Genomic DNA, 26,696 nt, shown 5'->3' on the forward strand with positions numbered 1-26,696 from the left:
TGGGGCTTCTTGAAAGTAGGCCACACCGTTTGCGGGAGGCATGATTGGAGGGTGGCTCTTCCTAGGGCAAAACCCCTCAGCATGTTTCCTCCCATTCAGTGATTCTCAGCAAGTTACTGGGGAGACCAGGTTTGGGGGGAGGTTGTATTTAGAATCATACAATCACAGCATTCGGGCTGTGTAGTTTAAGGCTCTAATATATTGCTGCTTTGATTTATTGCTACTTGTTTATTTTTCTTGGAGGTTTCTAATAAAGCTAACACAAAGTGTTTGATTTTGGCAAAATGGCCTGGCACTCCAGGGATGCCGCTGGCTCCTCTGACTTCTCTCTGTGGCTGATCAGCACTTTTAGCCAGTACCCCAACATTTTCTGGGGTCTCACTTGACTTGGCATCGCAGATCTATGTGTACCATCTTTTCTTTTCTACTGGGACCAGCTTTCTGTGGCTCCAATGACGAGCTTCTGGTGTCCATGTATCCTCTGACACACCTCCTTGTTTGCAGCAGGCATTCAATATATGCCTACGGAATAAATACATTCAGCCACCACACACGCAATCGGTACACCACAGCAATTCACTTCCATAACTACTTTACAGTATATACACTCAACAAAAAGCTTGGAATGAAACACATGTGATGACACGTTTTTCTCTAGGCAGAGACAAAGCGCGGCTTCACCCTTTCCTTTTCCCGGTTTGTCCTAATTCTATATCACCAGCATTACGTTTTCACAATAATAACAAAATATTTTAAGAAAAAAGACATCCCAGTCGATCACAGCAGAGAAAAAAGGCATCGGGTTTTCACTTTAGCATAGTTTAGAGGATTAATAATTTTCGCTGCTGCTCCTAACGAAGTCAACACAACAGTCCACAGAATTAGTCAACTTTCTGAAAGAGGCGTTCAAAGAACTTCAAAGACATGGCCAAATTTAGCATAAATATTTCTTTTGATCGCCACATATGAATGCCCACAGCTTGCCACCCCCTGGGCCGGGTTCGGAAACTGGCGACCGCGGTCCCGCCCTCGGGTCGGGGACGTACCTCTTCGGTACAGCGCGCCAGCAGCGCTCCGGCAGGGGGAAAACACGCCGGTACGCGCATGCGCCGCGCCCGCCCCGCCTTCGGTTCGCGGCCACATTCTTCGAAAACTGTGCAGAGGCGCAATTGCGCCTGCGGGCAGAGCAGGCGGAGGGGCTGCGTGTTGGGAGGGCGAGGGAGGAGGCGGGGCGAGGGCGGAGTGGCGCATGCGCGGTGGCCCCGCCAGCAGGAAACCCGGCACGCGGGGGCGGGACCGCGCGGGCCGGAGGCAGGAGGCGGGGCTCTCCCCGGCCGCTGCCGCTGCTGCTGCCGCCGCTGCCGCCGCCGCCGTCCCCGCCGCCGCGCATTGTGCAGCAGGCGGGCCCCCGCGCGGCAAGGGCCCTGGACCGGCGCGGCTCCCGGGTATGGTGAGCAAGGCGCTGTTGCGCCTCGTGTCTGCCGTCAACCGCAGGAGGATGAAGCTGCTGTTGGGCATCGCGCTGCTCGCCTACGTAGCCTGTGAGTTCGCGCCCGCGGCCGGCGGGGAGCCCCATTCATTCCCGGACGCCGCGGCAGCGGGGCCGGGGGTCGGGGGGCTGTGGGCAGGGTGGCCCTGCTGCCCGGTCTCCCGCCGCGTACCGGGCGGGACCTAAGCTCCCTGCTTTCACTCCTTTTCGGGGGCTGCGAGGACCCGTTTCCCCTTCTCCGCTCTTGCGGCAAAGCAGCTGGCCAACTTGGGCGCAAACCCTCGAGCGCTTAGGCCCCGGCGCCGAGACCTGGCAGTCCGGCGGAGGTTCCTTGCCCCGGAGCTCTGGGACTGCCGGGCCCGGCACGGCTGAAGCGCCAGCCGAGGCCCCAGCCCGGTGTCCCAGTACCCCCGCCCCGACGCGTGGGACTCCCGTCCACGTCGTCCCGACAGCCGGCGAGGGTCCGGCAGGCGATTCCCGAGCATGCCGCGCGGGGACACCCTGGGGACAGTCGTGGCCGCGCCGCCGTGTTGGTTAAGTAGGATAAAAATACTGTTGCCGTTGGCAGAGCCCCCGCTCCGACTGTTTGCTCCGCAGGAAAATTACTCAGCATTTAACTATTGGGGAGCCAAGTGTTGCTGATCCCCGCCGGCCCTCGGCCGCGCCCAGATGTCCGGGCGCGCAGGGTCCCCGAGGCGCGGCGGATCGGCCCAGTGGGGAGGCGCAGCTCCCGGAGACCGGGGCGGTGCTTTGCTATGTAAGGTCCTCGTGTCTATCCTGACTCCCGGCCTCTGCCTGAGACAGGGCAGGAGGGGCACTTCGCAGGCAGGTGGTGGACCCTGTGTTTTCTAAGAGGCAGAACCCCCCCCCCCGCCCTTTTATGTTAAGATCTTTTCGATGAGCATATATTATAACTGTTGCTATTAATACTTTACCAAAGACCACAGTTGGACTAGAAATAGCTTACAGTGTAAGCTCCCTTTGAATCCTAGTCACCACACAGACATGCTCTTAAATGAAACAACCTGCTAACTGGTTGAATTACCAAGATCTGGTTCCCGAGATGAGAGGGGACTTGGGAAAGTGACTTCAGTTGAGCTCTAGGAGGACATGTGTTATTAAGACCCAGATTGTCCAGCACAGCCCAGCTGTTCCAGGAGGTGGAGCAGAGAAACCTCAAGCAGGGCTTTTGGATCCTAGGCAGAGTTTCATGCCGGGTTGGGTGTTAGATGGGAGTAGTTTGAAAGGGAGAGAGAGCTCTTAAGTGAATGTGGTCAATCTTGAGCAAGAAAGCTGAGACCCAGGGGAAAGATCACTTAAAATTGCATAATTATTGTTATGAAATAATAATAGCACCTAAATTTGCTGAGTGTTTACATATGTGTGCAGGCATGAGTCTCATTGGCTTATTTAATTAGCTCAACAATCTTGGGAAATACTATGGTCATTCCCATTTTAGAGGTGGGAAAATTTAGACCAAGAGGAATTAGGAACATTTATGGATGATTATACAGATGACAAGCTATAGAGAGCCAAGTTTTGAACCTAGAAAGGCCAGGGAGCTGGGGGTAGAACCCAGGTCTGCAGACGGTTCATTGTTGATTTAGGTTGGACAGAGGTGTTTAGAATTAAATTTTTTTTGATGTTTTATTTTTGAGAGAGAGAGAGAGACAGAATGTGAGTGGGGGAGGGGCAGAGAGAGAGAAGGAGACACAGAATCTGAAGCAGGCTCCAGGCTCTGAGCTGGAGCTGTCAGCATAGAGCCCCATGCAGGGCTTGACCTCATGAACCATTAGATCATGACCTGAGCTGAAGTCAGACGCTCAACCAACTGAGGCACCCAGGTGCTCCATCGTGATTAGAATTAATAAAGGGAGATTTAGGGAGCCCTGGGAAGTTTTTCAGCATTCATTCAACCAGGAAATCCTGCCAAGTCTTTTCCCTTGGCTGTTACTGTGCATGGTGCTGGGGGACACTGAGGAAGTGCCATCTTGGTGCCTAGAGCAGTGGTTCTCAAACTGGGGAGTATATCAGAATCACCTGGAGGGTTTTCAAAACACAGATTTTTGCCTCCCACCTCAGGGTTTTGATTGAGTAGGTCTGGGTTGTGTATTTCTAATAGCGTCACCTGGGAAGTTGTTGCTATGGTCAGGGGACCACTGGTCTAGAAGGTAAGGTGGCCAAGAATGAGATAACCACCTCGATGAGGGCTGAATTACAAACTGGTATAAAGGAAAGGAATGCATGAGAGATCATGCATGGGACTCCTGAATTAGGGTGATCAGGGACATTTGTTTCCGTGAGAATTGAGGCTTGAGCTGAGAATTGAATGATGTGTGGAATAGGGAGGCTTAGGGGGGAATGTGTTCCAGGAGGACCAGCATGTGCAGAGGTCCTGTGGCAGCCAAGGGCTGTAGGAATGCAAAGAAAGATAGTGTTTTTGGAGCATGAAAATGGTACAGTGATGAGGCTGACCAGACAGGGGCCAAGAGCTGGCCGGCTTGGGAGAGGCCTGGTGCCAGCTTATAAAATCTGATTTTAGTTATGAGGGGCTCAAGAACAGGGTGGAGCAGTGTTACTAATGAGCAGGGATGGTACATCTGAGACACTGCCGGAAAAACGTTACGGGGCTCCTGATAGGTGGTGTCCAAGGATACTGAGAATGTAAGTCAGCAGGGAGTCTTACCGACAATCTTGCCCTCCCTGTTAAGAGTGAAATCTCTTTGAAAAAACTGTCCATACTCCCACTTAACACAGCCTCACAGCTAGCCAATTCCCTTTCTGGAAGTGCACTGTCTGCTCCTCTCTCAAGTTCTGCCAGTCTTTCTCATTGCACTTGGATCTTTCTCAAAGGGCTGTTTTTTTGCCTACTTGGGCCGGAGTCTCCCTTCGTGCATCTGAACTCTTCTGGACCATGCCTAGGGGAGTCAGCCCATGACACCTTGCACTGCACTAAAGGTCTTTCCCAAGCGTGTGTTTTCTTCTCAGTAAAATTCCCAGTCCTTGAGAACAGGGTTTCTATCTTCAGTGTTTCAGCCCATGGAGTACTGAAGAGCTCAGAGGTCTGATTGAAAATCTTGCCAACCTACTAGGTAGGTAGCTCCCCAGGTAGAGGCTCAACTGGAATTACCTTTAGTGTTTCTTTAACATGCACATAGTTTGAAAAGTCAAATAGAGTCTTCAGGGTTTGTTAGGCAAAACAGAGTCCCTGCCACTATTTTCCCCTGCTGGGAGGCAAGCACTTCCCTTAGCTGATTGTTTTTGGTGTTTATCTTTGTGCCATAGAATCATATGCTCGTTGATTTTTCATTTGTAGGTATTACCTAGTGACTTTATTCTTTGCAAGATGATTGATTATTTTCTTACCTCCCTGCTTCCCCTGTGTTCACCATCCCCCATGTAGATGTGGTGTAATTTTGAGATCAGCATTTAGTGTATATGTGTATGACTAAATGCTATTCTTGTTAGTGAGCTGTGTTGTGCATGACTTTTGTTTTCGCTGGAGTTAATAAATGGCTTTTTCTTTTTCTTTCTTTTTTTTTCCCCCCCTCTCTGTCTACTATTTCTGATTCAATTCCACATGTTTTGTCAGTTGCCCTAAGATGTTCAGAAGCATCAGGACCTCTTGATGGGGCACCTTCCTGAAGAATGGCCCCCACAGCCTTCAGCCCTGCTCTGCCCATTACAGATGTCTTATTCCCTGACTTCCTCTTGCTTATTTTGCACTTACTTCACTTGAATGTGCATTGGAGGAGAATTTTGAGACATGTGATAAATGTCTTCACGTTTAATTGGTAGATTGATGATGTAGAATTCTAGACGAAGATTCCTTCAGAACTCTTCAGGGATTATTGCATTACTTTCTGGCTTCTACCATAGACCAGTTGTGTCAGGTCAGTGCCTTTTGTGGGGCTTGTGTTTTCTTTCTGGAAGGTGTCAGGATCTTCTTTTTGCTCACAAGGGTCATTGTAGACCACATGTTTCCAGCTCTCTGCTGCCTGGCCTTTCCTCTCTCCCAGAGCTTGGTGGCCTCATGCAGTCAGCATGCCCAGGAGCCGAGGGGGGTGCCCTGCTTCAGTTCTGGGCCCAGCGATTAGTTGTAAACATGTTTCCTCCCCTCTGGGTTGATAACTGACATCATTCAAGGTGATGGTGCTCAGTGAAGAGCCTACCCCCACCCCCCTACCCCCACCCCTTCCTTAGAGTGACACAAACTTGAATAATACATCTTCATTTTTAAGCCTCATAGGGTCTGGGCTCGCTCATTGCTGCAGCTCAGCAGAGCCTGCCCTGACGCACCTGTCCCCTGATGTGGGAGGTGCACATAGCACCTGTGCCCCATGCACTGGGTCCTCTGGGTCCTTGCAACCCAAGAAACTCTTACTTTTCAGTTCTGGGATTTTCTTAAATTATTCTTTGTTTCACCTCCTCATTCTCTGTTTTCTCTCTCTGAATCTTATTACGCTGATGTAGTATTACCTGCTCTAGTCCTTTTATTTCCTGTTTTCTCCCTTTAAAAAAAAATTTTTTTTAAGTTTACTTATTTTGAGAGAGAGAGAGAGTACAAGTGGAGGAGGGGCAGAGAGAGAGGGAGAGAGAGAATCCCAAGCAGGCTCTGCATTGACAGTGCAGAGCCTGATGCAGGGCTCCAACTCATGAACTGTGAGATCATGACTGAAACCAAGAGTCGGATACTTAACCAACTGAGCCACCCAGGTGGCCTGTCCACTCTTTAAAAGTTTTGCTCGGGGCACCTGGGTGGCTCAGTCGGTTGAGCGTCCGACTTCGGCTCAGGTCACGATCTCGTGGTCCGTGAGTTCGAGCTCCGCGTCGGGCTCTGGGCTGATGGCTCAGAGCCTGGAGCCTGCTTCCGATTCTGTGTCTCCCTCTCTCTCTGCCCCTCCCCCGTTCATGCTCTGTCTCTCTCTGTCCCAAAAATAAATAAACGTTTAAAAAAAAAAATTTGTTAAAAGTTTTGCTCTACTTTCTAGACACTTCTGCTTTATATATTTAAAAAAAATTTTTTTTTAATATTTATTTTTGAGAGAGCGAGCATGAGTGGGGGAAGGGCAGAGAGAGGGAGACACAGGATCCGAAGCAGACTTCAGGCTCCGAGCTGTCAGCACAGACACAGGGCTCGAACTCACTGACCATGAGATCATGACCTGAGCCACGGTTGGTTGCTTAACCGACTGAGCCACCCAGGTGCCCCTACTTTACATTTTAAAGCTTCTAATGATTTTTTAAAAAAATTATTTTTGCTATCATTTTTCATTAATATGAGTTCTTTTTTCCTCTGGATTAAAAAAAAAAACAGAAACAAACAAAAGCAGTGGCCTTTATTTCATGGCTGTATTCTTTTCATGGTAGTTTTGTTTATTTTTCATTCTCACTAAAGAATCTCTTCCCTCCTGGTCCCTTCCCACTTTTCTTCTTGGAGGCTTTCGTTGGCCTTCTGGTGGCCCTAGGTTGTCCACTCCTATTTGAGAGAGTGCTGTAGGTCTGTCCTCTGAGCCCTGGTGCCCAGGCTCTGCCAGCTGTCTGCTGGACGAGGGGGCCTGGCTGCCCGCATCCTGGAGCCCCCGTGGGGACAGGACTTCAGGTCTGAGCGGTACCGTGATCATCGTCCCAGGTGGACCTGGGGCTCCCCAGTCTGAGACCCCCTTCCAGAGAATGGACTGCCCATCTGCTGCCGGGCGGGGAGTACAGCTGCCAGTCATGCTGCTGTTTGCACACATTTGAAAGCCAGAACCCCTGTCTCGGTGGACTTGTCACCCCATTTCCAGAGGCACAAGGCAAGACCATTCCTGACTCTGCCGGGTGCGGCTGGGCCTCCCCACTGTCTGTCCCAGGTGTTCTCTTGACTTTGCCTCATCCTCCTCTTGCCTTCTAGCTGCATTGTGTTCCCCTTTTCCCACCCCCACCCCCCAGGCCCAGACCTTAAACAAGAATGAAAAAGAAGTCTCCTTTCTGCTGTAGTGATTTCAGGAGCCATTACTTTCACCCTCAGCTCTTGAAAGCTAGAGTTGTGATACCCTGTCATCCTCATGTAAGTTTTGGCATATCAGGGATCTTGTGGTAATGACGCTGCAGCCATGGCACCCTTCAGTCCTGTCGCTTGCACCCCACTGAAGAGAAACGCTACGAAATGAAACACTGAAAACCATATAAAAGCGCGGTTTATGTGTGTTTGCTTTGCATTTGTGGAAACAGACTGCAAACTTGTCTGATTCGGGCTTTCGTTAGAACAGCTTTGCCCTTAATCTGATCAGCCCCGCGTGACTAGGGACCGTCCCTCGAATTCACTCGGTAAACATCCACCGGCCTGCTGCCAGGGAGATAGCATCCTGATGCCAGCTGCCTCCAGGGAGGAAAGGGGGGGAAAGACAAAGCAAATAGTACAGGTGCTTGTTCCAGACTTACCTGAGCATGAGGATCAGCCAGCGCTTGTGAAGTGCAGGTTCCCAGGATCCTTGAGACCCTGGGAATCCATTCCTTGGGGGTTGGGAGGGGCACCTCAAAGTTGTTTTGAGCCCTCAGCATTTTAGTTTAATAATTTACACACCTGTTTTCTCTTATTCCTAGTGAAAGACTAATTCAGCAAACAGGCAAATACTCTTCTGCCTAGATTTACCAGCTGTTCTTTGTTTCCACATTTGTTCTTTTTCTCTGTTTTAACGTGTACATCTTTGTGTTGAAATATTTGAAAGTTACCCCACCTTTAAATACTTTCACGTAGATCCCCTAGAACTAAAGGCATCTTCTGTATAATGTCACCACCATTACACACTCTAAAAATTAACATAAATAATACTGTCTAGTGGACAGTCCATGTTTGAGTTTCCCCCAGTTGTACCATCAATGTCTTTGATAGCCTTTAAAAAAAAAAATCTTAATGTTTATTCATTTTTGATGGGGGGAGGCAGAGAGAGAGGGAGACACAGAATCGGAAGCAGACTCCAGGCTCTGAGCTGTCAACACAGAGCCTGACGCGGGGCTCAAACCCACAAACCATGAGATCATGACCTGAGCTGAAGCCGGATGCTTAACAGACTGAGCCACCCAGGTGCTCCCCACCCTCCCCCACCTTTTTTTTTTTAAACTCTAGGATCAGTTAAGGTTTATATGTTGCATTTGGCTGTTACGTCTCTAATTTTTTTTTTTTTTTAATAACATGTACCTTTAAAAAAAAGCCAGTTGTCCTGTAAAACATCTCACATTCTGCGATGTGATTTGTCTGATTGCTTCCTTATAATTAAAGTCAGCTGAACATTTTTATAATAGTGCTTGATGATTTACCTTCCATCAGGGTTGCCCCACTGTTGATGACACGTTTGATGCCTGGAAGGGTTGGCCATCGCCGCACTTCATATTAAAGGTGCAAGGTGCCTTTTCTTGGTACAAAGTCCCAGAGGTGGTTCTCAGAGACAGAGTGGCTTCTCGTCCAGCGAGTGCATTCAGTGCCCATTGGCAGTCCTTGCCTAGATCACTTTTCACACTGGGAAATCCAAAATGCTGCTTTTCTTGAGTTTATTTTTATTTTATTTTTTTAATGTTTATTTTTGAGAGAGAGAGAGAGAGAGAGAGAGAGAGAGAGAGAGAGAGAAGAGCGCGCAAGCGGGGGAGGGGCAGAGAAAGAAACGCACACAGAATCTGAAGCAGGCTCCAGGCTCCGAGCAGGAGCCCGATGCGAGGCTCGACGCAGGTCAGGTCAGGTTAGATCTGACCTGAGCCAGAGTCGGATGCTTAACTGACTGAGCCACCCAGGTGCCCCTGCTTTTCTTGAGTTTATTAACTTGCATTCTTCTGAAAAGAACTTGCCTCCCTCTATCTTCTCTCACTTTCTGTAGTAATTTCCTGTGCCTGTTGTAATGTTGCCACAAACAAGGTGGTTTTCAAACGAGAAATTTATTCTCTTACCGTTCAGAGGCCAGACGTCTGAAATCGAGGTGCTGACAAGGCTCCTCTCCCTCTGAAGTCTCCATTGAGGCTCCAGATGTTTTGGCGTGTGGATGCATCCCTCCCATCTTCCTCTGTGGGTGGTCACGTTGCCGCCTCTTGCTGTCACATCTCCCCTGGGTCCCCTATGAGGACACATGGTGCTGGATTTAGGGCCCAACTGAATAATCTAGGGTCATCTTTTGGTCTCAAGATACTTAATTACACCTGCAAAGCATCTTTTTCCAAGTAAGGTCATAGTCAAGGTTCTAGGGATTAGAATGTGGACATATTGGGGGGGGTCACCAATCAATTCACCCCTCCTGTTTAAAAAAAAAAAAACCACTGTGGACTCAGAGTCTTTGAGCACTACCTTGATCTCCAGATGTTCTGGGCTCATCTTTCCCTGCTCCAGTCCTGGAATTAGCCATTTCTCCAAGGCTCCCTGCTTTCTCTCACTGGAGAATGTTGTTTAGGAATCAGAGCCTGGGCCCTGGTTGTGCACATTGCCATTGAGGTGTCCTTGCTCCCAGGGCTTGTAGGGAACAGAGCCGGGAAGCATGCACACTTTATCTTCCTTACCTTCCCCCATTCCATATTGCTGTCTCCTTTTTCCCACTGTGAAAATCTCATTTCTAGCATCAGTAAAAAAGTCATCAGCTCTCTACCACCATACAGACAGAACAGTTTCAGAATTGCTATGTCAGTACCACTACCAGTAACAAACTTGGCGAAATTCAGGATTTCTTTGGAGTTCTTTTTGTCCTCAGAATATGTCCTACTGAGGATGTGCAGTTAGAGTATTGTGTTCAGAAGCTACTTGTGATAATTTTTTTTTAAATGCTGAAACAAGTTAGGGTCATGCTTTGGTTTGCGACCAACTTCTTTTTACTAAAGTATTTCAGCCATGTACATGGTTCTGAGTCGAACTACATGAAACATTGGATTTGGGCGCAATCTTGAGCCATCCGCACACTTCTGGTTTGTTTTACGCATCTTATTACAAACGTCAGCATTTAGTCCAGGTGTATGTATGCCCCTGCTATCCGTTTTTACTGAGCGGGTAGCATCCTGTGTAGACTTTTTGCCTCCCTTTCCTGGAGAGCGAGGGCTCTGTGTGGGTGCACACAGCCGCCCCCTGTGCTGTTGTGCAGCTGCATAGTACTCCTGTGTGCACGCACCAGTCTCCTATGGAAGGCGTTTATTTCCAAAATGCTGCTGTCGCAAATACTGCTGCAGTGAATAGACATGTGCGCATGCTGTCACCAGGGGTTGTGAGCAGCCGTCTCCTCTCAGCCTCCCCAGCCAAGGCTGCTGGCAAACGTTTGACTTGTCACCAGCCTGAAAATGGCATCTCCTTGTTTTAATTTGCATTTCTTTTATTGTGTCATGAAGCTGCTTTTGAAATGTTTAAGGACTATTTATATATACATATATATATATACATATATATATATATATGTATATATTTCTGAGAACTGTTTATGGGTTTGCTCATTTTTCTATTGAGTTGTTGGTTCTCTTTTGCGCTTATTTATTTATGTAGGTTTCACACCCAACATGGGGCTTGAACTCATGACCCTGAGATCAAGAGTCTCATCCTCCCCTGACTGAGCCAGCCAGGCATCCTTCTTTTCCACTGATCTCTCAATATCTCTCTATATATATGTTAACTGTCCTCTGTGAAGTGAATGGCGACTATTTTCTCACGCCTGGTGTGGTAGGGAGGAAAGTATATTTGGTCTTTGTCTCCTATTCTTGGCACAAAGCTCCTAAAACCCTTGGGATTTCCTGAGCGATGGGAGTGTCTTTTGTTACTCATGAGAGCCTCTCTTTGATCACACGTGAGTTGATGCCAATGAGGTGACTTAGGGTGGGTCCCTAGGTAGCCATGGTGGGCCAGTCATGAGAAGGACCGGCCATGTGCTTAGAGGGTTGGCACTCCGGCCCCACCCAGCGTCCTCCAGGAAGAGAATGGGGTGCTGGAGATAGAGCGCTACAAAAACTTGAACAGTGGGATTTGTTGAACTCCCCGGTTGTTGAATGCAAGGAGGTACTTACGGAAGGCTGTGGGAGCTCCAGTCCCGTCACCCTGCTTTGCCGTGTACATCTCTTTCACTTGGCTGTTTCTGGGTTGTATCCTTTATAATGAACCAGTGCATGTAAGTAAACTGTTTTCCTGAATTCTGGGAGCCATTCTAGCAAATGATCAAACCCAGGTATGGGGTCATAGGAGCCCTTGCTTTATAGCCACTTCATCAGAATAGGGACTTGTGATTGCCATCTGAAGTGGGGGGAGTCTTGTGGGATTGAGACCCTAACTGGGGTCTGTCCTAATTCTAGATTGTTAGTGTCAGAATGAATTGGAATTGTTGGACACCCATACAGTTAGTGTCCAGAGAGTTGGAGAATAGGTTGTTAGTGTGGAGGAAAAAAAAAATCCACACATTTGGTGTCAGAGGTGTTCTGACGGCAGAAACAGATTGGACCTGGGAATCTTTGTTTCCAACAGTTCTATTTTCCCCACATTGTTCTTAAGAAACTGGTCAAGGTATTCCTTGAGAGAAATGAGACCAGGGACTATGAAGGAATGGAGATGCCCTCAAGGCCCAGGGGTTGCTACTTAGAGGAGGGATAAGATTTGGACGGTAGGGTTGAAGGCAAAGACGCCAGCATGACCATGGCATTGGAGGAGATAGGGTGCAAGGAGCAGGAGTCCTTCAGGCCCTTAAAGGCAGCATTTGAAGTCTGTCCCCAGCATAATCTTTATTCAGTGAGACGAATTAACATTTGATCAAAATTCATACGGCGCAAGAAGAGATTTTGGTGAACATACCCTGAATTTTCAAGCATTAGGGCAGGGTCACGTGGAATCAGTTTTGCGTTTGGGGGCAGCCTGCCTAGCCGGGATGTCGCAGTCTGCTGTGTGCATCCCGGACCTTGTGTAGATGTGCTGGTGGGTTGTAGGCCTGCTGTGTGGTACTGCTGTGTAAGCCAGGAAACCCAGAGCATGGTTGTTGTGATGTGGAAGAGCTTTCACGAATGGATGTTTAACAGGCAGGGCCTGTTACCAGATTCTCCATGTGCCTTGAATCCACATTAATGCCTGCTTCACTTTTTCCCCCCTTGCTGTTCTACAGATGTCTTGGGTCTTAGGAGTTCCTGAAAGATCCATGTGGGAGGAGTGATTCCTCCCACAGAGAAGGGTAGTTTCACTTGCTCTTGTTAGGCTCCATAGTTTGGCTTGGAGACAGTCACCTAACCCTGTTGTTCCATTTTTACGCACTTATAAAATTGGAATACTATGTTTTCTTACTACCTTGCAGGCAGTAGTACTTTTTAATGTTTATTTATTTTTGAGAGAGACAGAGACAAAGCTTGAGCGGGGGAGGGGCAGAGAGAGAGGGAGGCACAGAATCCAAAGCAGGCTCCAGGCTCGGAGCTGTCAGCACAAAGCCCGACGCGGGGCTCGAACTCACGAGTTGCGAGATCATGACCTGAGCAGAAGTCTGATGCTCAACCGATCGAGCCACCCAGGTAGTAGTACTTTTTAAAAAGCATTATGAGGAATTGAAAGAATTTCTTTAAAGAGATGATAGCTTCAGTTGATGAGCCACCTGGGAGAAAAGATGTTTCCAGGTGTAGGTGTGAGAAAGTGACCTGTGGGGAGGGACTGTCCTTGCTCAGGAAGGGCAGTGACAGCGGGCAAGTGGGTGCTCCCCAGACGGTGGACCGAGGAACCCCTTTGAAGAGCAAGGGTGAACATCAAGTTAATCCATCAGTTTCTTTGAGTTTCTGTTTAAGCTTTCTATGTTTCTAACCAAAATAAGTTACGTGCTGTAAAGTATCAGTAGCAAACGCTAGGACTGCTTTATCGTAGTCTTTTTCAGAAAGGGTCTGAACGTCTTGGAAAGTGAAAACAATTTTGTTAGGGTGGTGAGACCTTGGAATTTTATTGTTAGTATCTTTGAACATTTTTATAGTCTTTCTGAAAACAGACATGCTGTTTCTAATTTAGAATTCTGTTGACATATGTAATGTAAGTGATCTGAGTTTCGTTTATTTATTTTGAAAGATGTGAGCAGACAGCCATGTTATACCAGCAACGGAAGACTGAGGGTTAGGATGGCTCCATTGGAGTCAAATGAAAGAATCCCATTAATCTGACGTGACAATCCTTGGGAAATGGTTACTAGCTGTGAATGATAAGGGCCACGAACAGTGGTTCTCCACATAAGGATCTTAGGTCTTGTTCTTCCTTTTAGTTTTTTTGTTTTGTTTTGTTTTTGGATAGAATCTTATTCTAATTCCTTGATCTCTTTATTCCCAGTGCATCTTAATTATTTAAAAGACATAATTCCTGTCCCAGGCTCTCAAAGTAATGAAACCACCCCCCCCACCCACCCCACTTCCTGCTCCCACCCCTGGTGCACATGCTGTAATGCAACATGAGGAGTGGCCTGCTTTGATAACGCTACTGTCTGGCAGGGAGGCGGGGATAATCTCCCCATTTTATAGATGGGGAAAATGAGACATAGGGTGATTATATGACCTGCCCTGGCACTTAGCCTGATACTCCATCATGGTGTAGAGGGACCTGAAGGAACCCCATTTCTTAGCTTCAGTGTAGACTTTTACAGACACTTGTGCTGAAACAATGTTTTACTCTGAAGCAGCCCGAGTGGGGTGCCTACAAGGCGGAGGGGCCAGGAGGTTTTGTAGAGGACCCTACTCCTGGGCATTGGTCCTTGCTGGTGGGTGATCGGCTGGCTTCTGGTCCTCCATTTGGCCCTGCAGTGGGAGCACCCCCTCTTCTTTGCGACTGTAACCTGGCTGATGAGCATTGTGGGTCCAGGTGGCTGCTGGGCAGCTGGTCTGCGTTGAAACCCATGCAGCTTAGGTGGTTGGAAGGCCTGTTCCTCTGTCCCCGCAGCAGCGTCCTGTCCAGGACACGGTGCTGAGTTTGTAGGGCCCGCAGCCCTTCTGAGCCAGAGTGGCGGGTCTTGTACCTGCATCTGCCTGGCTCACCTACCCTGTCCCCCACCACTGAGCGCCGGGACCTTCCTGAGGCCTCTAAGGCACCTGCCCACCTCACGCCTTGTGCTCCAACACCCTTGCCCCTCGTCTGCCTATCCATTCTTCCCCTCCCCCCTTCCACACTCCCACCTCCTCTTTCTCACACACCCACCTCACCTACAGTCCCTGCTACTCCCTGCACTGCCCACTCCCTTCTGCTTCCTCTCTCCCTCTCCATCTCCCCCTTCCTCATTCCCCACCTGTCCCCTCACCCCCTCTCCCACCCTCCTCCCCAGTCGCCCACCCAGTCTGTCCTGTCCTACTCATGTCTCTTTCTCTCTCTCCCAGCTCTCACCCCCAGCCCCACACAGACACCCCCGTCACACTCACCCCCTCATCTGGCTTCTCCCATATACCTCTTCCCTCATGTTAGTCAGGGGCTTTCCTCATGTTCTCCAGGGCTGTGCTATTCCTGACTAACGCCATGGGTAGAAGGCTGGCATTTTCCAGGCCTGTTCGGGTGACCTACGGACACAGCCATTCCATGGGCTTCTGTCCCTGTGGATGGCCACCTACCAGTGGGGAATCATTGCATTGGTCATGGGCGTGGCACACGTGGCTGTGGTCTAGATGACTCCAGTGGGCACTGTGGTCTGAAATGTCTCTCCTGAGTCCCTCCCGCACCTTCTTTCCTTCTCCACCTCTTCAAATACAAAATGAAAAGGCCAACTTAAAACCATCCTCAAGGGGCGTCAGTGTGGCTTGGTCACTTAGGCGTCAGACGCTTGGTCTCTGCTCAGGTTGTGATCTCACGGTTTGTGAGATCGAGCCCCAGAGCCCCGAGTTGGTCTCTGTGCTGACAGCGTGAGGCCGCTTGGGATTCTCTGCCCCTGCCCTCTGCCCCCAACCTAAATAAATAAACAAATGAGAGTAGATAGTTCGTAAATAGGAAAATAATGTACTTTACTCAGTGTGGAAAAACAGAATGAAGTACAATGATAAAATCAGTCTTTCAAATTTTAGGATAGTAAAATGTCTTCCCACATACAGGTAGTGATGTCTCTTCATTTTCAATGAGATCTTTCTTTTTGGCCCTCAGTGAAGTTTTATAATTTTTTTCATGTAGGTTTTATTTTTGTGGAATTTATGTCTATCAAGTTTCTCTTTAGTATTTTACATAAATATCCAGTAGCACACATATTATTGACAGCAACTTAAAAAAAAAAAACATGTTTATTTATTTTGAGAGAGAGCACACATGAGCCAGGAAGGAGCAGAGAGAGAGAGAGAGAGAATGAGAGAGAGAGAGAGAGAGAGAGAGAGAATCCCAAGCAGGCTCCGTGCTATCAGCACAGAGTCCAACATGGGGCTTGAACCCACAAACTGTGAGATCTTGACCTGAGCCGAAACTGAGTCAAATGCTTAACTGACTGAGCTACCCAGGTGCCCCGACATAGCAACGTTTTTTGTTTTTTTTTTTAATGTTTATTTATTTTTGAGAGAGAGACAGACAGAGCACTAGTGGGGGAGGGGCAGAGAGGGAGGGAGACACAGAATTCGAAGCAGGCTCCAGGCTCTAAGCTGTCAGCACAGAGCCCCATGCGGGGCTCGAACTCACGAACTGTGAGATCATGACCTTGAGCCAAAGTCGGATGCTTAACCTACTGAGCCACCCAGGCACCCCTCGACACAGCAACTTTTAACAGCAAGCTGCAGAATTTCCCCCAAAGTTGTATTCCATTTTTAAAAAGTTTCTCCTTCATGCTTTGTACTGATCCTTACATATACACATTTTCTTTTTCCATCTTGTTCTTAATCATAGTGTTCTACTTTCTAAAAACGGTTACTACACCTTTATGTGTTCTGTCATAGTTTCACATTCTGGGTTTGGCCACATGAAGGCTCCTTCCTCCATTTGGAAGTTGTGGTGAAGAGTCTGAACTGTCCTTTCCTTCCTACCTACTTAAAAAAAAACAAAACAAAAACCAAAACAAAAAAAAAAAAACCCAACCTTTTCTTCCGGCTTTCTTTGCCTTCGGCAATCTAAAAATAGATCCAACCAAGCTTACTATCAGACCTAATCAGTGATGCTCATTGGAAGTTAGTTGAAAAGGAAGTCGAGCTGTTGCTTGTTAGTTTTCAGCAGATTCATCATCTACTTGGGCAGCAAATGTTTTTTGAGTGGCCTGCTCTGTGCTAGGGTCTGGAAATGGAGGCTTTCTATGGACTTCTGTTCCCACTGGGTAGTAATTGATCAGAGGGCAAGAACTCTGGGTCAGTTTCAGGGTGAATCCTGAGAAGTGAGGTCTGCGATTGTGATTTAGGCTTTGTGATCTGCTACAGCGATGGTAAAGGCATGCTCTCGTCTCTCCTGCCCATAGCACTGATGCTGGGCTGGACTGGGAAGGATTCACCCTTTGTTGCTCTCCTTTTTCTTTAGTTAATCTGTTTCTTCTTTTTGTCGGAAAACTAAAGAGATGCCCTTATTTGGTAGCCTTAGGCAAAGATTGAAGAATCCAAGTGCATGTTTGCTTTCTGGGGTGGTCTGGCATTTTTCTATCTTATTCGTACCTGTGTCTCCAGATTTTATGTTACTGTCTTGTGCAGATTAAGCGGTTTTTGAATGTTTACTTAATTGAATATAATACCATGCAGTAGAACCTTGAGAATATGTTTGAGTGGAACGAGTTTACAAATTTATTGCCTCCTTTCCTGAAGAGGCAGTAGTGGTTTTCTCAGGTGAAGATTTGGGAACAGAATGTATCTTAATTCCAGCTGCGAGAAATAAACACATAGTTGTTACAAGTATCATGGTAAATACCATGTTATCTTTCTGTTGATAGGTTGTTGCCTCTGAGTACCCAGCTGAATTGAACCTGGAAGAAAGAAAGGTTTTCAGTGGTTAAGGGTAACTTACATTTGCATAGTAAGGTGCAGAGGGCATTGATATGTGTCTTTGGGGGTCTATTTTTAATTCATATTTTTAACATCCTAACAGTATGGAAGCACTTGGAAGATCCTCTCCCTGCTCCTCCCCCTTCTAGCTAACCCTGTTTCCCTTCCTGTCTGTTACTTGTTGACAATTTAGATGTATGTATGAATCACCTAGATAGTTTCCTGTGCATTATGTGTTCATAAAATATATCTAGGTGTTTTTGAAATGTAAATGTTTTTATACTATGGATTTTCTGTGATTTGCTTTTGTATTTAATATATGGAAAAAATCTTTTAACACAGATTTCATTCAAAAATCTAAATGGTTGCTTAGATCTCAGTGATAAATGTATCATAGGCTGTCCTCATTTAAAGGAAGGTTTTGCATGGCTGAAGTTTTCAATGGGAGAGTTCTTTCCTTTCAAACTCTTGTTCTTACAGCTTTCTTGAATAAGAGTGACACCTGTTACAGATAACTCAATATTTGGAATTTTAAAGCTTTATTTTTTTTAAATGTTTTTATTTATTTTTGAGAGAGAGAGAAAGAGACACAGTGCTAGTGAGGGATGGGCAGAGAGGGAAGGAGACACAGAATCTGAAACAGGTTCCAGGCCAGAGCCCAACGCAGCGCTCGAACTCACAAAGTGTGAGATCATGACCTAAGCCGAAGTTGGACGCTCAACCCGACTGAGCCACCCGGGCACCCTTTAAAGCTTTACTTTAAAGACTGTCTTGGGTTTTCAAGGTCAGTGTGTGGAAGTTCGATTGTAATTTTCATTCTGCTACATTGCTTATGTCGCAGAGTGATAGGATGGACAGGACAGGGGCCTTGACCTCGGTGACCTTGGTGAGGAGGTAGAGACAGAAGCAGGTATAAAGCTCTGCAGTGGTACCAAGAAAGGGTCAGAGAGGGCATCTGAGGGATGGTAAGGCCCACATAGGGCTTAGAAAGACGACAGAAGAGAGTCACCTGACCCAGAGAAGTGGAGGGTTGGGAGGGCCTCTGTGAAAAGGGGAAGAACAGGGCCAGGATTTGAAGTCAGCGCAAGCACAGTGCACTCAGACATCAAGGTTCAGTGTTACTGTGTCGGGGGAGAGCGTGAAGGGGCAGTGAGTAAAGCTGGAGGGGGCTGCAGAAGGGTCCCTCGGGTGTCCTGCCCAGGAGGATAGGCAGAGAGAACCCAGGGATTGGCTTGCATTTGGTGAGGGCACTCCTCCTGGGAATGGGGGAACCAAAGGGAGGGAGCAATAACCCCTTTGGGGAGAAAGTCAAATGCTGTGATTATGTCAGGACTTGGCTGTGCAGTGAATGTAACACAGAGGCTCTGTCCCTAAGTGTGCTGGGTCAAGCTCATAGCGACCCATTCCTAAACAAACTTTATCTTAACAACTTGGTTTCTATCAGAGACGTCAGACCATCTATAAGGCACTGATTATTTCCTAAGTGGGAAGTGGAAATATGATGTAAGAATCCCTAAGACATTCGGTGGGGTAGGAAGCTTAGGGAGGTTTGAGTATGTTCGGAACCATGCTGGCCTATTCATGACAGGTGGAGGAGTGGAGGCCAGGATACTGGGGATGAGCCGTGCATCCTGCATGGCTGGCATTAGGGTGGGGGAGGGTGTGCCCTGTGGAACCCTCCTTCACATGGCGGGGGGCAGTGAAAAGAAATTCTGGAACTTTTCTAAAGTATGTTTGTTTACTTTGAGAGAGAGATCAGGGGTGGGGCAGAGAGAAAGAATCTCAAGCAGGCTCTACTCTAGTCGCATGGAGCTTAACGTGGGGCTCAAACTCACGAATGTCAAGATCATGACCTGAGCTGAAATCAGTAACTGGGCACTTAACTGACTGAGCCACCCAGGCGCCCCAACTCTGTTGTCCTCTTAACAAAACATGGGGTGTCTGAGAATGTGAACATGGGAGAAGATCAAAGGGAGGCCGTTTCCTGCAGAGGTGCTCAGATTGTAGGGCAACTGGCATCACTTGGAGCCCTTGTTAAAACCCAGTGGCTGTGCCCCACCCCACAGTTTCTGATCTGAAGCCCTCAGTGGGCCTTAGGCATTTCAGACAAGTCCCCACATGATGCTCCTGCCACTGCTCGGGGACACACTTCATGTAGCTCTGTTCTAAACAACCATTTGTCCTGCGCACCTATGGAGAGTCCCCATGGAAGAGAGTTTCTCTCATCCGGGCTTTAAATTTTTTTTTTCTTTTTTTACATTTATTTTATTTTTGAGAGACAGAGACCAAGCACAAGTGGGGCAGGGGCAGAGAGAGAGGGAGACACGGAATCTGAAGCAGGCTCTGTGCTCTGAGCTGACAGCACACAGCCCAACATGGGGCTGGAACCCGTGAACTGCGAGATCGTGACCTGAGCTGAAGTCAGACAGATGGAGGCTTAACTGATTGAGCCACCAAGGTGCCCCTTATCCGGGCTTTTAAAACAGAATAGTAGTTTCTTGAGATGATAATTGAATTAATCGTTTTGGATTTCAAGTTTTTCTCACCAGTTTGGGAGAATTTAATAGGTCACCCTGTGCTTTGCAGGCTGTGATGCTGCCCTACCTGGAAGGGACAGAAGGAACTCAATGTCCTCTCCAGACCAAAAAAACGTATTTCACACTTTCTTCTTGCAAGATGTAGAAATTAATAGAAAAGTATAGAAACGTATTCTGTGAATACACTTGTGGGTAGTTTTAAACATGTATATAGTTTTAAAAGGCAAAAAATATTGGTTCTACTAAGTTTCTGTTCTCACTTAATATCGACATTTTTAACATGTAAATACTCTTTGGAGGACCAGATGTCCTGTGTAAAGCCCATGCTTTCTTGCCTTTTTAACCACTTTGTAAAAAAAAGGAACTTCCTGGGACAAAATTTTTTCCCATGGGAATGTTGGTACGCTTTTATTAGGTAAGCCTGTGAGGAGGTCAGAATCATTTCAAGTGTTTTACAGCTCAAGTTCGGGACCTGCCAGCCTCGAATGCAGGGAACACAGGGCAGGCTCTAGAAGGTGCTGTCCCTGCAGCCTGGCCTCCGGGAGGGCCCAGAAGAGAGCTAGTGTCACAGGGAGGTCCGATAAGCAGGTGCTTTCCGTGAGGACTGTGAAGCCTGCCAGTTACTGGGGTCTGCTCGGCCACCCCAAGTATCCTTTTCCTGTGGGGCAGTTTTCATCCTGTGTAACTGCTTAGGACAGTGACAGACCTGGCTGGCTACCCAGCGTTCAGGCTTTGGAGCTAGACTCCTTCAGGTCAGGCAGAAAGCAAGGATCCCCATTCAGTAGCTTCTTGTTTAAAGAATTAAAAACAGAAGAAGATCTCCTAATTTGAACCTTCCAATCCATTTAAACACTTTTAATACTTTTCTTATTACGAGAGTAATGCATGAAAGAAAAAGTAATGTGTATTCTTATCTTGTTTGAAAAGCTTCAAAGGTTACCCAAGGGGAGTCAGATATTTGCTGTCTCCTGGTACTAGGATTGTTGAGGCTCATGGTTGGGAGCAAGGATGCATCTTTCCTCAGCACATTTAAAGTTTTGTTCAGGCGGAGGCAGGCAGCCCGGGTGGTTGGGGAGGGAGGGATTCCCCACGACTGTAGCCCTGACCCAGGGTTTTACCAAGGCGACGAGTCTGTGCAAAGCTGTGCTTGGACGCGGTGAAGGGTACACATGCACTTGGTAGGGGATACGTCGAGTGGGGAGGAATTAAATCCTGTACCCTGGGTTGAGTCGAGGTCTGCCTCATCGGTAGACGAAAGGGCTAGGGACATACCTGTCTGTTTCGTTTCTATTTATGTTGTACTGCTTTACCAGTTACTTCAAAACTTAGTGGTATAAAATAGCAGCCGTTTTGTATGCTATGTAATAAAGCAGTGGGTCAGGAATTTGAAATGCAGATGTTCTCTGCACAAGTTTTCTGGAAATGCAGAAGTTCTCCGGAACTTCAGCTGGAATGGCTCAAACGGCTGGGGCTGGAGAATCTACTTCCTGGAGGTTTCTTTGCTGCCACATCTTTGCCTCTGAGGATCGGCTCAGCTAGGACTGGCTGTTAGCCCCGGCAGGTGACCTGTCTGCCAGCGGGGTGATCAGGCCTCTTCCACAGCGGCCCAGGGCCCCCAGAGCCGGCGTGCCAGCAAACTTAGCGGAAGGGCACGCTGTCTGCGACCAGCTCCAAGAGCCACATGGCATCACCTCTGCCCTCCCCTGTGCTGGAGAGGGTCACAAGTCCACCAGATTCAAGGGGAGGACGCACACACCCCACCTCTTGACAGGAGGCGTGTCCAAGAATTTTTGGTCAGGTCTTTAGTGCCGCCAGGGAGGCACCGTGTACAAAACACAATGACACCATACAGCTTTGCAGTGAGCACTTGGCACAAAGTGAGTCATAGCCCAGACGAGGCGTTCTGTTGTAGTTAACACGCTCAGAAAACCTTGAGAGGAACAGTAAACAGAGTCACAGAATGCGTGCAGCCGTGTTGATGTACTTCAGTGTGGCTGGAACTTCCTCTGCCAGTTAGACTCACTTTCCACGAGCTCCAGGTGCCTGGTATTGTACAGGGCTTCTGATTTGAATGCTTCTCTAAATTAGAGTTTCCTTGACCTGAGCAAGCGGGGATGGGAATAGCTGCACACTCTGCTGAAATAGGGAGCATCTTCAGCACCCATGGGCTCTGTTGCCCTCCTTAGGACTCATGACCTCAGCGTCACTCAGTTTTAGTTGGAGCACACACCACGCAGGGCCGCTGAGGCTGGGGGATTAGCTTGGAGGACAGGACAAGAAAAAAACAAAATCAAGATGTCTTTTTTCACCAGAGATGGGGGTGACTCTGGGGCCTGGGAATGAGGCCTCACACTTGGAAGTGTTGGGGGAGTGAGGGCTGTCACTGGCCTTGTGACCTTGAGCAAGTCCCATGGGACTCCTCGTGGCTCCTATCTTCAGCTGTGAAATGGAGATAATAGCATGACCTTGTGACTAGAAACAGTGAGCAAGAAAGGCCCGTGGGGGGCCACTGGCGGTGACACTGGCATCGCTGTGCTTCCTGGTCACAGGCCTTGGCCTTGTCACGAGATTCCCCAGGGCTGTGGCCATCACCTGGCTGTATGCAGCAGTCAGTGCCACGTTCTCTTGAACCTCTGACATATGAGTCACAAGCAGGTGTCCTACCTGCACCTCTGGCTGGCGCTGGCCTTCCCAGCTCCAGGCCTCTGTTTCTACTTGCCTAGTAGACATCTTTAGCCTGGATCACTACGGGATGCATCCAAGGGAATATGTGCTAATCCCAGACCATGGTCCCCTCCCCCAGCCGTCTCCTGATAACACCCATTCACCACCCCACCCTGATACACCGCCTGTCCCCTCCTGTCCTCTGCATTCTCGACCCATCTGTCCCTCACACCCCTACTTCCTGTTAGGCCAGAACACAGCTGCCCTGCATCACACTCTGAGCTGGTCGCCCACTAACCAGAGCCCCGCTGTCTGGGAATGCTAGGAAGGGGAACCAGGGGTGCCCATGTTTGGTTCATTAACAGAAAATCCCCATGGGGAGCTTGTCAGGAAAGCCCTCATGGCCCACGTGACCCTACACCTTCATCTTTCCCTCCCCAGGGTATTTCTGCTAGCATTGCCCCCCTCCCACCCCTCCGAGGGCATCCCCTGCACAGGCCAGTAGATGTCCCTGGCTGTATGCAGCCCGCATCTTCAGAGTTCAGTGACCTCTCGTCCCCTCTCTGCTCCCCAGGACTGGGTCGATGGCAGCCTCTACTTCTCTGATGTGTATTACGCATTGGTGGGTTTGGGCGGTTTTCCCTGCAAGGACAGGAACTCCAGCACTGGGATGGCACCTAGTCATCCTGGTATCTCGTAGAGTACAGAACGATAAACTATGCACCGTGAGCCAAGTCCAGCCCACCCTTGAGCTGAGAAAGTTTCAACAATTTTTACACGGTTGAAGAATAAGGCAAAAAAAAAAAAAAGGAATCCTATTTCATCACACATGAAATTCACATTTCCGTGTCCTTGAATGAAGTCGTGTGGGAGCACAGTCACGCTTTTGTGAATTATCTCTGACTCTGCCCACACTACAGTGGCAGAGTTGAGTAGTGGCTTCAGAGATCCTATGGCCCACAAAGCCTGAGATATTTATTCTCTGCCCCTTTACAGAAAAAGTTTGCTGATGACTCCTGCCTTAGAACTGGGATTCCTAATCATTTGGGAGAGCTTTTCCTTCATTCTTTCAGCAAATACTGAGTGAGCGCTGAATATTACGAGGGAGCATCTCAGTATCCTAGAGAACAGTAGTGAATGAAACAGTCTTTGCTGTCTCGGAGCTTCCATTTTCTGGGCTGGAAACATACAAGCACATATAGATAGATACATTGGGTATATTGTCTGATGATAAGTGCAATGAAGAAAAAGAAAGCAGGTTGAGTATGGGGAGGGAGGAGAGAAGGGGGATACTATTAATAGGCTGGTCAGGAAGACCTCACTGATGAGGTAACTTGACCCAATACCTAGATGAACTGAAGGAGGCAAGTTAAAGAGGCATTTGGGAGAAGAGTAAGTGCAAAGGCCCTGAGGCAGGAGGAACAGCCTTGGCATGTTGGAGAAATTACGAGGGACCATAGTGTTTTGAGCCTGGACTGTATAAGCAGATAGGTGGGCAAAGGTGAGGTGTGGCTATGGCAGGTCACCAGATCCCTTAGGGCCAGGCTCTCTACCTTCCCCAGGGGGCACTTGAAAAAATACAATGCCCAGGCTCCTCTGCAGAGATTCTGATTCAGGAGGTCTGTAGGGCCTCACAGGCTCTGGGAAGCCAGATTTGATCCCTTGAGACTAGAGAAGACAGACCCTCACTCCACTCTCTCCCTGCCCCCCTGCTAATTCTTAGCCATTGTTAGGTCTCACAGAACCTTTTCAGTCCAAAGGGCAACATGGATTAGGAGCATTTGCTGCAAGACCTCATACAGTGCTTGGCTTCTAGCAGGGGCTCAATATGTAAATGTTTGCATGTTTAAAAAATGTTTATTTATTTGTTTTGAGAGAGAACGTAAGCAGGGTAGGGGCTGAGAGAGAGGGAGAAAGAAAATTTCAAGCACAAATCGTGAGATCATGACCTGAACCAAAATCAAGAGTTGGACACTTAGCTGACGGAGCCACCCAGGTGCCCCTAAATGTTTGCATTTTTAAAAAGAGACCTACATTTATGCTGATGACTGTCCTCTCCTACTGCAGTTTGTGGGCATGCCATTTCTCCCCACTGCCCCGTCTTTGAAGGCCCGTTTATGATCCGGGTTCCCCATCATTTTGTGGGTGGCTGGCGCTCCACCTTTTCCTGCATGAACGGGGTCAAGCTGTTTCCCCTTGTGGTTCCAGGTGGACCCTACTGCTTCTTGCCAGCTGTGCCTCACCTCTTCCTCTGGTCCTCGCTGACCATCATGTGTATGTTGCCTACCATACAGGTGAAGTTATGCACAGGGTCTTAGCCCTCCGCATCTGCGGGCACCAATTTTGTTGGCTAGCTGGCTGGCTGGCTGGTGAATGAGCCAGAAAGGATTTTAGCAAACATTGAAGACAGAGGGCAAATCTTGCATGGGTTCTCCGTGTGGTTGTACTGTCCTAACATCACCAAGCTGAGTCGGTGAGCCCCTGGCATGCTGGTTTATAGCGTGTCTGGCTGTCCTCGCCTGCCGGCACATGGGGCATACTGTGTGTCATGCAGGTTTGTGCCCATTAGCTGGGCCAGAGAGCAGCTTTCCTAATTCATTCTTCTGCCTCTGACTTAGGGCAAAAATACATGTGCTTTCTAGGTGAAAATGGTGATCAGAACGCCCAACAAAACATTGAGAAGCATATTTCAACCATTGAAAATGTACAGGTGTGAAACAGAAATGGTAGTTTTGTTTGATCCAGTGTTACAACGGTACTTAAAACAGGGGAATAGGGTTGCTGGTGCAGAATCCGTGCCTTCACTAAAGTCTGGCATTCAAGAACTCAGAATCTATCCTCATTCTAAAACATTCTAAAACCAGTGCACCTCTGAAATTTCAAACTTTTATTGGGGAGTTTTGAAAGCTTTGTATGTGTGGTTTTGTGTGGACTTTCTAGGATTTTCCCAAGACTTCCTGAAACTCATTCAGGAATTCAGTGGAGACCCACAGATTGCAGATTGAGAAATTACATTCTAAAAGTGATACTTGGGGTGCCTGGGAGGCTTGGTCGGTTGGGCGTCCGACTTCAGCTCAGGTCATGATCTTGCGGTCCGTGAGTTCGAGCCCCGCATCGGGCTCTGTGCTGACAGCTCGGAGCCTATTTCAGATTCTGTGTCTCCCTCTCTCTCTGCCCCTCCCATGTTCATGTTCTGTCTCTCTCTGTCTCAAGAATAAATAAAAGTTAAAAAAATAAAAAATAAAAGTGATACCTGATTAATATTTAAGAAACCATGTTAGATTAATAGAGACCACAGAAGCATTGAGTTAACATTTTAATTTTTTCTTTCGTGGAGAAGGACACTCATTTTTAATCATACCCGTAAAAATCACTCAATTTTTTCTGCCCTAAATGAAAATTTCTATGTGATCGATTTTCTTGAACAGGGTTTCCTTGCATAGCATGAAATTTGGATACAGACAGTAAAAGAATCGTGAAACCAGTGTGCCTCAGTTTGCATGCAAAGTATTTTTTGCAATAAAAATTAGAATAAATTAAAATATCTTGAAAGCAGCGTAAGGGAATTTGGTGTTAAGCCATTTGTTAGTGATGGCGAATGATTATCTTTTTTTCCTTTTAAGTTTATTTACTTATTGAGAGAGAGAGAGTGAGAGAGTGAGAGTGTTGGGGGAGGGGCAGAGGGGGAGAGAGAGAATCCCAAGCAGGCTCCAGGCTATTAACGCAGAGCCCAACCCTGACTGGATCATGACCTGAGCCAAAATCAGGAGTTGGACGCTCAATCAACTGAGCCACCCAGGTGCCCCATAATTATCTTTTTTAAAAAATACCTTTCTTAATATTGAGTCCTTATATGGTATGTAATTGACTTAATTTAGTTCCATTTAGTCCAAACATCAATAGAATACGGCTACTCGTAATTCTCAGAGATCCTTTTGAGACACTGTAAGGGGGGTCAGATTAACTTAAGCAGGTTGCAAAATTCTAAGAGCAACATTAATTTTTAGCAATGTTTAACTTTTAAACTCCATGCTGTGCAAGGTTCTAGGCTAGTCTACACTGAACACCAGGAACAAGGCTCTGTAATTGTTGGAAATTGCTTGTGTTTTCCCCCCTTGAAATGAGTCTGCAGTAATTCAGGAGCTTTCCCTGCCTGC

At 47.8% G+C, this 26,696-nt stretch overlaps 1 protein-coding gene across 2 annotated transcripts in view; it reads left to right on the plus strand.

Moving 5' to 3' along the window:
* The first annotated feature begins 1,314 nt into the window (after window positions 1-1,314).
* Window positions 1,315-26,696, plus strand: part of UXS1 (UDP-glucuronate decarboxylase 1) — a 95,450-nt gene continuing 70,068 nt past the window's right edge. For both annotated transcript variants that reach the window (XM_049651236.1, XM_049651237.1), the window contains exon 1: window positions 1,315-1,541. In XM_049651236.1, coding sequence (XP_049507193.1) covers window positions 1,448-1,541 — 94 coding nt within the window. In that variant the 5' untranslated portion in view covers window positions 1,315-1,447. The remainder of the gene's footprint in view (window positions 1,542-26,696) is intronic.

Source organism: Panthera uncia (assembly GCF_023721935.1).
Source record: "Panthera uncia isolate 11264 chromosome A3 unlocalized genomic scaffold, Puncia_PCG_1.0 HiC_scaffold_11, whole genome shotgun sequence".
NCBI lineage: Eukaryota > Metazoa > Chordata > Mammalia > Carnivora > Felidae > Panthera > Panthera uncia.